The 13588-nt window shown below is 38.3% G+C and overlaps 1 protein-coding gene across 1 annotated transcript; it reads right to left on the bottom strand.

Annotated features, from left to right (window-relative positions):
* Window positions 1–948: 948 nt before the first annotated feature.
* On the bottom strand, window positions 949–7094 carry edaradd (EDAR-associated death domain). Its single transcript, XM_030787331.1, has 7 exons — window positions 7039–7094; window positions 5386–5387; window positions 3946–4004; window positions 2842–2884; window positions 2440–2510; window positions 1606–1657; window positions 949–1328 (listed from the first exon to the last, which is right to left on the bottom strand). Exons 1-7 carry the CDS (start codon window positions 7092–7094, stop codon window positions 949–951), a joined length of 663 nt encoding a protein of 220 aa, XP_030643191.1.
* Between the last annotated feature and the right edge of the window lie 6494 nt (window positions 7095–13588).

Genomic DNA, 13588 nt, shown 5'->3' with positions numbered 1-13588 from the left:
GCCTTAATGAATTTGCTTGAAAAGCCAAATCGATCAGCCTGGCTCTACACAAAATAATCAGTTCTAAGGTGTTCTCAGAGAACTATAAAACATCTGATCTAATCCTGAGTACTTCATAAAAAAATCCTTTCATATGTGGTATTCAAATGGTTTGGGGTATTCAAATCCCTTTCATACGTTGTATTGAAATGCTTTAACTGTTAACACCATTTAAAGTTAGAACTCTCACCAAGTCACACTATCCACTAATCAGTAAAGGGATGTTGACCTTAAACACAAACATTAAAACCCTCTATATATTTAATGGCTAATATCCATTCAACAGTTGCATCAATGAATGTTAACTGCCTGTACTGTCTTTTTGATGTCTGTCAATATAAACTTTGCACTCCCTTTAAAATCAATTTTATGGTGAAAACAGCTTCAAGAAAGTAAATTATTCTTTTGCACGTCAATGTGATCAAATCTGGGTGTAGAACACAATAAACTGAGACTAATAAGACTAGTCTTAGATAACAGCTGAACAGCTAGTTTTCATGGCAGTAAATCAGTATCAGCATCATTACTCAGTGACACCTGATATGAACGCTTTGCCATAAAAGAAGTTATATGGATGTTTTATAAGTTTCATAACAGTATTCATACTATCTTATGTCAGCTTATTGCATCATGGATAAACATTCAGAAACCAACAACAGGCCCTTTGAAGCAAGACAATATTTTTTACGTTCAAATTTAGAAGAAACTTTGAGTGATTATCCAATGTGCTGTTGACATTCTGTGGTTTGACATCCTATTCTCATGCCTTTCTGGGAGCACTTGAAAAACTTCTCAACCATCCACCAACTGGCTCTCTGCCCCTCTGTATTATTGTAGTTATTCCTTTCAGTTGTAGAGAACCCAATGCTTTACTCCTTTTTGTAGAGGAAGTTTCTGCCAGTATTTCTGCTAATGCTGTTTCTGCCAACGCAAGGGCCAGTCATTCTCAACCCAATGCTGTAAGAGACGCAGCACATCGATGCGTTGGTAAAGCTGGCAGAGTTCTGTCAACTCCATGACTGACTTCTGGCTGTAGCGCAGCAGAAACTCCTGTGTAGGACTTTGATTGGTTGATCCATGGGTTCGCTGCTCCAGGAAGGTCAGTTCATCGTAGGTCATTCCCCAGCGACTGGCAAAGTTTTTCCAGTTTTTGATGGTACAGTGGGATGGGTCTAGCTTCAGACGCAGTGTGTAGAGCAGGTCCTCATCATCCAGCAGGTCGCTTATTTTGGGAGGAGGAGCAGAACAACAGCATTTCTCACATGGGCTAATTGATGAACACTGGAGATCTATGAAGTTCAAAGTTGTAGAAAGAGAGAAATGACACATTTGTGAGAAGAAATGATGGCGATCTAGTGGATATTAGAGCAAAATGTCCAACAAAAAAAATTGTAAAATAATTAATGAGATGGTCTACTGCTTGGATGGAAAGTACCAACATGCAATAGTGTGACTAATAGAAACTCCCCCACAAATAACTCTCATTAAGTAAAAAGCTGAGTAGAAAGTTTCTTATTCATTTTAACAGTCAAGCAAAATTTACAACTGAATTTCTAATTTATTTACCAGCTGAAATTGATCCTGGATTAATTAACCCACTTCCATCATCCTCGACTGGCTGTAAGGGGACATAGAGATCCATTTGATGTTTGATAAAGGAGCAAAACAAAGCTGTGTCAATATTTAGATTCACTAAAAAAACTCTGACCAAATGATTCTCAACCCCCAAGACCACTATGTCACTGATGAGACTCATGAGGCAAGAATGAGTCAGAAGCCAGAATTAGAAAGGTCACTCTACTTTCAGGAAGCATGGTACTACTGACACCTATCCTCCCACTTATTTAGGTGGACCTAAAATGTATCTGAAGAAACTGCTATATAGAGTTTATGTTTGGGGTTTTTTTGGACATCTATTTAGTCCTCTGAGTTAAATGAGGCAGTGTCTTTAGTAAACAAATCAACAAAGAAATAAATATACATACAAACTATTTAATGCATACTGACTCTTTAAAAAGACATGATCATTCTAGAATTATAATTATAGACAATATTTTTACAGTGTGCTATAAACAGCTCCAAAAAAGAATATTTTGAATATGTTTTCTGTCTATTCAGTCACGTGACTCTACTACTAGTATTCTGTTGAATATATCCTGACTCTCAAATACAGTATAATACAGTGAATGAATTTAACAATTTGCAAATTAATCCAGCCTACATGGACAAATAAAATGTCTCTTGAATGAAGATTCCAAAGCACTCATTGAAGAATTGAAAAGTGTTCCTTTTTCCTAAAGCCAATGATGGAGACTTGGGCAAAAACATATTTTTTTTCAATTCTTTGCCTTTTGCCCCTAACTAAGGGTAGAAGCCAGGTTTGAAGTTTACAGCCATTACCTGTCTTATCCTGTTGATGGAGGGAGTGAGATATCCAGGGAGCATGGAGCTGAATTGCAGCGTTACAGTGTCTAGGAAGAAATATTTGATGAATTTTTGATGCTTCCTCATGTACTCTGTTCTACTTGATTGCATGGAATACAAAATAAAAGCATTTATTTACATGATGTTAAAGAGCAATGCTACACAATGAAGCGTCTCTGAAATTTCCTTGATGAAGCAGGTTTTTCTGCTGCAGTTTAATTTAAAAAGAAAAGGGCACCGACCAGTTATCAACTGACTGCTTGGATTTTGTTGTTTATTTCTAAGTGTTTGTGAGTGAATATCCTTACACTGACCATTATCCTTAAAATTAGACCATTGACTGTAGAAAGACATCAGGGTGAAAAATGCCAACAATACCTTGTGGATCTGTTACTTGAACAGGATAGTTTGATTTCAGGGACTGGGGAACAAAAAGACATAATGTATAAAGTTGCACAAAATACAACACTTTTTAGCCCAATCACACCTCAAACTCACAAGGTGAACAGACAAACAGATCTACCTGCCCTTAATACTCTGCTCTAGCACCACCCGGTTTTCAAGCAGAGACACATTTAAAAAGAGAGAGAGATTGTACTTAAGGGGAAAAAATAATACTTGCAGATGTCTGGGCTAATGAGACAGACCAGTTGTGACATGTTTCTTCGTCTGTTACTGGGTCTTTGTGCTGTTTTAGCCTAACTGAGATCAGAGGCTCCAGATACCTACCCTTTTGTTAAATACAGTAACCGTACATGTAACCATACTGTAAGTTAGTAACACACAACTAGCTTCTTTTAACTGCATGTCAGCGCAGTACAGTATCTGCCGAAGAATATGAATTCCTATCAACCAGTATAGTGGAATGAGGGAGCATTTCTTTACCCTTAAAACTTAAAGGGACTGGTACAACAGTTCTTTGTTTATAGAGACAGTATATAAAATGATTTATACCATGACGTATTGTGACAAATTTAAGAGGAAATGGAAATACAGGCAACATAAGATGGTTTCACTCAAGGCCACTATCAGCAACAGGAAAAGTGTTTGATCAGAGTATGTCTGAGACCTCAGAAAGAGGAAGTTGTTTGGTCTTACACATGTAAGGATATGTAAAGATATATGTATAGATATATGTAAAGGTATATAAAGATGTCTTTGATATAAGACCAATGTACCAGGGGCATCTTCAGCAAGAGTTTTTAGACCTAATTAGTGCAGAACTAATCTTAATTCTTGCTGAATAAACCAGCTGAAAGTTTTACTTGATGTACAGCTGTGACTCTCTGCAGTCCTCTTAGAGAAACATATTATTTCAAATGCAAATGCCTGGAGAGCAGGCACAGGACTGCCTTATGTTTAGTATTCGGGAAAACAATGTGATAGATTTATTTTCTGTTCTCATCTATCTTTAAAAATTACACTCAGAGACACAGAGACTTTATGATTATGCTCATAATAAAATAAGGATGGATGACAAACCATTTCTGCCACAAAACAGCTGGGGTCTGTGTCTTCCACTGGTTCAGAGACATCTCTCCCTACAGAGAGAAAAAAAAAGCCCAACTCAGATCAACGAACATTCATACACCTAGCTGCATCAAGGGAAATAGCAACATGGACAGATCTAATTCTGAATCATCTTGGTTGACATTCAGATCATTGGAAGCACACGACAACTTGCAATTATCAAGGTGAAATCAGCCCTGTTTCAAATCAACATGTTTAAAAACTTGAGCACCATACATTTCTGTTAGTTATGTTTCTCTTTAACAATCCCCATATATGTGTAAATGTGTGCATGTATGTATTTATATAGATGTATCACAAATGAGAAAAAGAAAAAGCAATAGTGCATTAGAGATTTTCGAGCATGAGTATGAAAAAATTCTGAAAACGGGGAATGTATGTGAGAAGAAGGTTACAGGTTATCTAAAGGCAGAATAGCAGGTTTCGTTCTGGATCCATATTAAATTAGTCACATTGGCTAGCCGTGAAAAATACCAAAATTTTGTGATTCATTTCCCAATGTCAATGATTTGAATGGTCTCCCTGGTTACAGCATTTCAGCATCTAACAAATTACCTGGATCCCTGATCCACAAATCTTGCCCAACAATTTAGGGGCAAAGAAATTCAGATAACTCAATCCCTTATATAAAATATCATCATTCTGAAATCAAACTTCATTCATGGTGTTGATTCATATAATATTAGATATGTCATCTACAAAGAAAACAGACAGGACACCTAGAGGAATGTGCTGAGGAGTGTTTTAAGTGTGAATATGAAGCAGCTCTGTGGTCTGGTCCATTACAGACTAGTCCTCCAACAACACGCATCCAGAGGATGACTTTGACATGTGCTAGAAATAAACCACCTGAATGATTAAATGAGTGAATGGAAGAATGAATGAATAAACGAATGAATGAAAAGTGAAAACTGAAGAGTGATGTTTAAGTGAGTGAGTGAGTGAGTGAGTGAGTGAGTGAGTAAGCAAGCAAATATGTGACTGAGCAAATCAGTTAGTAACTCAGTGACTGACAAAGTGAGAAACGGACTTGGTGCCTTTAGAATTCCATAAGTATAGCACAACAACATTTATTCTTCAGTAACAACAAACTTTCAAAAAACCTTTATTCCAAACTATTCTGATTGATTTCATTTCTTTTATAAGTTTATCTAGTTCCTTCTCCAAGACTAATAATCCTGTCATTCTACACAGGGACCAAAATACATGCTGAGTAATAAGTCTCAACATGCCTAAGCTGGAAGGACAGACTTCAGCAGTCAAATAAACCAGCACAATTTGCAAGCATTCACCCACACACACACACACACACACACACACACACACACACACACACACACCTCCCTCCAGTTATCAGTCCATACATACTGTACATACATGTATCGACAAGACCACTCAGTAAGGCTGCTGAAGCTAAAGCAGCACAGTTTAAACGAAAAGCTAGGCCTATTGGTTACAAATAGTGAGAGACTGTTCATGTGTAATGCTTTGCAGACTCTCTTTGAGATGACCATATTTACATGCACAGACATATACAACTTCATAGACAAACAGAACAAAGACAAGCTTTCACCTCATTTTAACCCCACCCTCTCCCCACAACACCGCCCCCATGCCCTGCCAATGTCAGATACTGCTATTGTCTCCTATCCCTCAACATTCTCCCTTCAGAAAAGAAAAATGAAACCCTCTCTTTTGGTGATGTTACTTGTTTCCTTTAATCTTAAGATAAAGTTCTCAGAGCCCCCCAATGCCAAGAGCACTCTGTAATGTAAATTAAACCATGAAGGTTCCCTTATGAAGCATCTCTCAAAAAATGCCACCCAACAGAGGAAGAGAGAGAGAGAGAGAGAGAGAGAGAGAGAACACCTGCTGTGTTAACTAGAGTAAGTAGTGCTGACCTTAAAGTGAGAAGTACGACTGAGATGTATGAGAAACCTATTTCATCAGCTACATAGTCATACTCCCAGATTCAGCTCTTCACTGTCTCTGTTTAGCCTGGGAATGTAAGGAGCATGTAGCTACTTGCTTTGTATGCTCTTCAAGAGATGAAATGTAAACCACATCATAATACAATCCCTCTAGGGCCAACCATTCCACAACGCACTTCAACTCTCTCTTCTCTTTTTTTGGCCACCCATACACTTCTAGTTTAAAGAGGGTGAAGGGAAAAAAAGTTGTTTCAAAATGTTTCAAATAACTGTAGATGTAGACAAGGGGTTTTTGCAGGACAAAGAGAAAATAAATGTTCATAATTATTTTGAAGAGAATACACACTAATTCCTTGACACTGTCATGTTACATATGCAAGCATGCAACTAAAAATGTAGCTTCACCCACTACGCGGAAAAAAGGATGGAAAGAGTGATGGTATAAAGTGCTTATGAAAATTTGCAGACTAAACTCCTGAGATCTCTTTTGATAACTTTGTATGTCTACAGTTACTAAGTAATCTAACATTAGGAACTGGGGAAAGGCTCAGTCTGATGATAAATTCTGATAAGAAGCTGCTAATAACCAGAGGTGATTTTCGTGAACAGCCGTAATTAGTCGCAAATATGTGCTACACTCCGACCGAGAACAGAAAGTTGATCATCTGCATTATAAAAGGTCAAGTCTGTTGTCAAGGGAGGGGAGAAAATCCTTTGTGAAAAGTACCAACTGCCCATGGACTTAAAACATAATAAGAGATGAATCTTCCACGAACCTTAAAACTAACGATTAAACACCTGTATGCTATAGCGAAGTTGTCTAATTTATCAAATTTGCAGAGACAAATAACTTAACAAATGACTAATAAACAGCGGCAACTTAAAAGAATCTTAGAATCTTGTAAGATTCTATCGGTGAAATGACCGAAACCGAGAAAACATGGAAACTCTATTAACGGCTTTGGTTTGTTTCTTACCTTCATGCGGTGGGCAAATTAGACCCGCTGTGGGACTTAGTTGGGGTGGCTGGGTAAGGCTATTTCATGACATACACACATTCTAAATTCTGAGTTAGCCTATATTTTTTACCTGAGATGGAATGAATCTAATAAACAAATACTTACCAAATGTCTTCAAACTGGTCATGTTTAGAACGAACGTGTCACACATAAGTGTAAGATGCCGGTTTCCGCTGTATGAGACTTCTGTAGGCTAAGTAGCTGCCGCGATAAGAGATAGACACTCAGTGCTGTTTCCCACTCTCCAAGTCAGACGATTTAAGTGCGTGCGTACTTGAACAGTATATGTACGAGCGTGTGTCGCCGTGCTAACGGAAGTTCGCTTCAGGAAACTTCACAGTTCTAAATAACCATAAGAAAAACAAAACAAAACAAACAAACAAGCAAATAAAGCAGCAACAACGGGAATAGGTGAAAATTGTGGCAATATCCGCAGGAGAGAACCCCTTGAAGAATTGTTTAGAAATAACGAACATATACTTAACCTACATATTGTCAAATGTGCTTCAACCCATCGCTAGGACAGCAAGCTTTAGGGCAAACATCTCGCGAGTTTCCAATGAATAACGAATATTGTGGCTTGTGGGTTACTTAAAATGAAACTGTTAAAATTAAGTGTTTCCTCTTTTGTTGATGTCACAGCTAACCACTCCCGGAATTAAGTCGTCTCACCACACTGGCCGCTCTGAATGATCAAAAATCCCCTGCAAATCTCACCTGAGCGATAAGCAAATTTTGTTTTTGTCAGAGTGCACTCCATTTCTTTGGCTCCTCATTAGTGCCTTCGATTGCCTCTATGGAATGCCTCAAGTAGCCTAATAAGAAAAAAAAGTATCAAACACAATGTGTCTCTGAAATCTAAAAAAATTGTCTTTGCTTAATGCCATTAGAACGTGACAAAACCCCCGCTCCTCGCATCACACGGAATCATGCGCTCTGGAATGATCATGCTACAGACAGGTAGAGGTAAGTGGTTCACATTCAGCTGATTTTTTTTGCACGTGAGAAAGGTTTTCTTAATCATCTCAGCCGTTGACAGTTAAAAACATGTCAAACTGACCAGCAGCTTTTTATATTACGGTTGTCACATTGTGAGCCCATTTATGACTGGCATAATGAATCACCGTTTTCGGTTTGGACAAAACCAATCTTGATAGCAGAAAATCATAGACTCCGATTTTACCTTTAGCCAACAGGAGAAGCAATAGTAAAAATAAACAAATAAACAGCCGTATTATCAACAACAAAGAGACAAATAAATCAGATACAATATATTCTGTATCAGCTTTCAAAGATGATGTCAATTCATTTTCTTTGCCTGAAAAGAGAGACAATAGTTGGGAACTCTTTGGCCTAAAATGAACATCATTAATATTTCATGACATTACATGTCGCACAGTTGATGCTCTTGTACAAAGAGTCACACAAGTACTGTCGGAAGTCACATAGCTTTGACGCAGCTTTCTGGTGAAACCCGTCAGCCGAGAGAAGAACATGTCGGAGAAAAACAGTCATACTCAGTGACTGAACCTTCCAGTACCAGTGACCCCAGTAACCCTTCGGTAATTTGTCTGTTTCCACTGTTGCTTCTAGTGTTGCGCTGGTTTGCAGTATTTCTTAGCAGTCTCGTAGACTGAAACGGTCTTTACAGAGTGATTGCTGGTTTACTTGAATACATACAGTGACTATGAAGGCCAGTGTATATGATGGAGTGGACTCTGCAAAAGACGTTATCTTACAGTTATTGAACAGAGGCATTTACTGGATTCAGCTTTTGTCTAAAATGTAATTATGTATTCTATAAACAGTTTTGCTTATGATTCATACTCACTGGAGTAAGGGTGATTCTTCAACTATACATTACTATGGTTTATTTCTTCATTCTGTGTAGAAACACATCCTGATAGTGGCTGTGATGATTTAGTTAAGTTATACATATTTCACTCTAATATTAGGAGGAAATCATCATTTCCTGTTGTGGAAATGACTGTTGTGAAAATGACATTTCATCGTACTTCTTTTAAAATCTCATGATATGTTAGCCTGCTAATGTCAGTTTTAGAGTTAACATTAAATATACACAAAATACACAATATTAAATGAAGTTGGTCCAGTTGTTTTTACATTCATATGAAATATGTGCTATGGAGGTCACTCCTTTCTTCAGCCATGTTTACCCCCATTGAATGGCTGGGCCAGGGGACAGGGGTTCTTTTTTTATGAAAAATACAAGAAAATGTGAATAAATATTACAATACATAATATATTTAATTAAAATAGGCATTAATGTCTAGTTTGTATTTGAACTCAATATTATTTCAATATTAAATTCAAAATGAAGCAGGCTTGAAGGTTCAAAGTCCAACTTAGGGGCAAAGGCAATATAGTAAAAACCATACATAAAAGGCTTCTTATTATATAATAAAATTAATGACTGAGCTATTATTTATTTTTTATAAGTTCCTCCTGGTGTGAAGCAAGTGTGACAAATAAAAATGTAAAAATGGTTTTTTTTGTTTGTTTGTTTGTCTTAGTTCTTCCTTACCATAGTTCAAGATTCAACCGTAGGTACCATTATGAGAGCACTTGATAACAGTACCCTCACCAGTGTTATGGAGGAAATTGTTTTGATGTACTTTGAGGATTTTTTTCAAGTCCATTTAAAGAGCAATCCTGAATAGAACCCCACCATTGGTGTAGCTGTTGTTTTACATGTAAAGTGGATGAATGAAGACTGTTTGTGGACATAATCTTTAGATGAATGATAGTATTGCTCACAGAATAGAGTGAAAAATGGTCAAATAATTGAGATGTGACAACTGTAATTAGCTCACATCATTGTTCTGAGATACCAACTGCTATCCTCCCCTTGTGAAAAAAGAGGTATACTTAAATATGTTAGAAATATATTTGAAGTATCCAAAGAGTAACAAAAGTATGTTTTTAATTTAATGTGTTTTAATTACATGCACTTTAAGTGTACTTTAATATGTTTTCAAAAGGTATGATTTAAATTAAGGCCTTTTAATGCCTTGGTATGTTGTCTGTAATGTATAATTAAAACATGCATTTAACATTGTTTTAAATATGCAAGGAAGTACAGAAAGTACAGAGACACAACAAATAACTCTGTTTATGGATTAACTAATACATGTATGACATTGAGAGTCCTCTTAGGTCACATCAATGGATTATCCTTAGACAATGTCCTAAACTTACTGTGAATGTCACTCCTCTAAAACGCACAATAACTTCATGAAAGGCTTACTACAACATGGAGTTAACAGTGGTCAGCATATAAGATGAACAGAATTCAGTATGTGAATAAAAACTGAACATATATTTCATGTTGGATTATTGCAGATATTGACAGGACAACATGCACATCATATCAAAAGCCCTGGGATATAGTAACAGCTCTTCTAGTCTGTTTCTACATTGTTTGGAAGGGGAATGACATATGTTTTGTCTTTGTTCTTTATCATTACACGAAAATATTTGAATGAATATTTAACTGAATATTTAAATGAAATATTTAACTGAACATCTCTGCACAGCTGCCATCCAAACTTAGTTAGCTCCTTCACTACCACACAGCATTGTTTTTCACTTGCACTATTTGCACTGACAGATTCAGAAGAAATAAAAATTAATACTTTGCACAAAGTTCCCTCATGTAATTCTGCAATGCAGTTATTTCTCTTCTTGAACCTCCTTGCTTTCATAATGTTACAGCATGCCATTTATAAGATAACACTCATAACTGCAGCACCTAGGTCCATGTATATTTTGGTCATTCTATTTTGCCTTCAGAAACAGAAATGAGAAAATGAAAAATAAATGATATTTTGATTTTCATTTTAAAATCCAAAAATGAATAATGAAAAAACAAGTCATTTTTCATTTTCCTGTTTAGCCAAAAATAAAATCCTAAGAAAACAAAACCATAAAATATCCCGTTTTTCCATTTTCTGAAACCGGAAGCAGTGTTCCTGCTCTGTCGCATATATGACACAAACAAAACGGAAAATGATCTCTTGAAACTTTAAAACACTGTTATCATGAACCTCTTGTACACTAGCCTATGTTACCATTTATCATTCTGTCAGGTGAGACATGACAACAAGCAAGACAACAAGTAACTTAACGCTAACTTTAAACCTTATAGTCTTAACATTCTCAATACTCCCCTTGTCCTAAGGGTAACAAATTACCTGCCTTCATTAAACCCCTAGCATAAACAGTTAATTGAATTTTAAACCCCTAATGTCTGATGTCACTAGGAGTCAGTAGGATTTAAATCTCTTCAGTAGCAAATTCTGTGATGACAGAAGTTTAGGGTTGCCATGGTTTTGAAAGACGTTATGCACGCACGTGATGTGTCAGAGCAGGGAAAGTTGTATCGGCCAATCAGGTAGTGCTTCTTTTATGAATGTTAATGAGTCTTCCTTTGCCACTTCGAAAAATTCACCACCCGGAGGTACACTACGCTGCTTTGATTGGTTAGGGTCAGGGGTAAGGATAGGGGTAGGGGTAGGGTTAGATTATAACCCATCACAGTTTAGAGCGTCCCTCCCTCCCATCCCTCCCTCATTTGCTGATCTAATCTAGCACCAACTAGTGATGAGAATTCTAGCTCTTTTTAGTGAGCATTTGGCTCAGCTGAGCAATAAGAGCTGGCTCTTTCGGCTCCCGAACAGCTCTTCATTTAGTACCACTTTAGGCTTTTATAATTCAGCCAAATTTAGCAATGTTTTGCCCTATGATTGGTATGTGTGCACATATATCACTTAAATTATTCAATGTAAGAAGAGAGTAAGAAGTACTTTATTTGTCACACACATACTGAGCAGTAAGCAGTGAAATGGAGCCTCTACGTTTAACCCATCCTGACACCAGTGAGCACACACACTATAAGCTAGGAGTGGTGGGCAGCTGTTGCCAGGGGACCAACTCCAGGTCTTTTCGCCAGTGCCTTGGTCAAGGTTGCTGACAGGAATACCTAGGAGTGCCTCACAAAGGACCCCAATGGTAGGAGGAAACCCATGCAAACAGAAGGACCTGGGATGGCCAATTCAAACCCAGGACCTTCTTGCTGTGAGGCAACAGTGCTGACCACTTAGCCAACGTGAGCATGGTCAAAGTGCTCTGTTTCAGATCTGAGTGGAGGCTCTGGTATGCGATAGGGGTAAGGACCTCCACCTAAATGATAGCAAAAGTCACATCCATACATCCCATTGAATTGCTTGGTATTTTGAAGTGGGCAGGCAACTGAGTCTTGGACAAATGCTCTTGGACAAATGCTCTATGCCCTGACTTCAGTTGTGATGAAGAGCTTTGAAAGGTCCGAGACTTCATCACATCCTCATTACCAGCTCTACCACCATTATCAAATTTTCTGATGACACTGTTGTGGTGGGCCTGATCTCTGACAACAATGAGAAGACCTACCTTGAGGAGATTAACAGCCTGGCGAACTGGTGCCAGGAGAACAACCTCCTCCTGAATGTCAGCTAGGCAAAAGAGCTGATAGTGGACTTCAGCACAAAGCAGGAGAGGAGCTACCACCCCCTCAGGATCAACGGGAACCCAGTGGAGAGAGTGGACAGCTTTCACTACCTGGGTGTTCTCATCATGCAGGACCTATCATGGTCCTGCCACATTAACACCCTGGTGAAGAAAGCTTGTCACAGTCTCTGCCACCTTAGACGCTTAAGAGACTTTAAACTGCCCTCTAAGGTGCTAAGGAACTTTTACACTTCGAGAGCAGCATCGAGAGCATCCTGATGGGATGCATCACAGCCTTCTGTAGGAACAGCACCAAGCAGGATAGGCGGGCTCTTCAGAGGGTGGTATGATCAGCTCAGCGTACCATCTGCACTCAGCTCACTGACCTGCAGTCTATCTACAGCAAGCGGTGCTGCACCAAGCCCAGGAAGACAGTGAAGGACCTCAGCCATCCAAACAATGGACTTTTCTCTCTGATACGGTCAAAGAGGCACTTCCACTGTTTGAAAACCAACACAGAGAGAATGAGGAAGCGCTTCTTTCCAGAGGCCATTCGGACCCTCAACCAGGCCAAATCCTAGGTCATCTCCTAGGTCTGGACAATGGACCCTCTTTGCACTATACCCCCATATCTGGACCCTTTGCACTACACTCCTTAAATGTTATCGTATCACCCATCACTAGGACTGGACCCTGAACCTTGCACTACACCCCATATCTGGACCTTGCACTACACCTGTTTTTTATCTACACTATTTGTTGTACAAGTCTGCTATTCATCTGATTCACTAAACTACCTCAGCCTGATGTTGATGTTGATGTTGATGTTGCACAGCTGGGTTCAATAAACTGAATTTACACCTGCAAAGTCCCAAAATTCTTATATGTAATTTGAATAAATGTAATTTGAATACACCCACGTTCTCAAAGGAGAGAAACAATTTGTCAATTATGTGGAGTTGTAGAGCATTTGTGAAATTGCATGACCTCTGAATGTGCCTCACTTATCCAATCATTGAACCATCTGCCTCAATTCAACCATCACCATCTCAAACCACAGTCTCAAAGGCAACAGTTCATCTACAACCATAGAGCAGGTGGTTTTCAATCCATGCCTCAGGGACCGCCTGTCCTGCA

This window comes from Chanos chanos, chromosome 10, assembly GCF_902362185.1.
Source record: "Chanos chanos chromosome 10, fChaCha1.1, whole genome shotgun sequence".
NCBI classification, from domain to species: Eukaryota; Metazoa; Chordata; class Actinopteri; order Gonorynchiformes; family Chanidae; genus Chanos; species Chanos chanos.
Note: the sequence above shows the minus strand (reverse complement) of the source record. Positions and strands in the feature narration are given on the sequence as shown.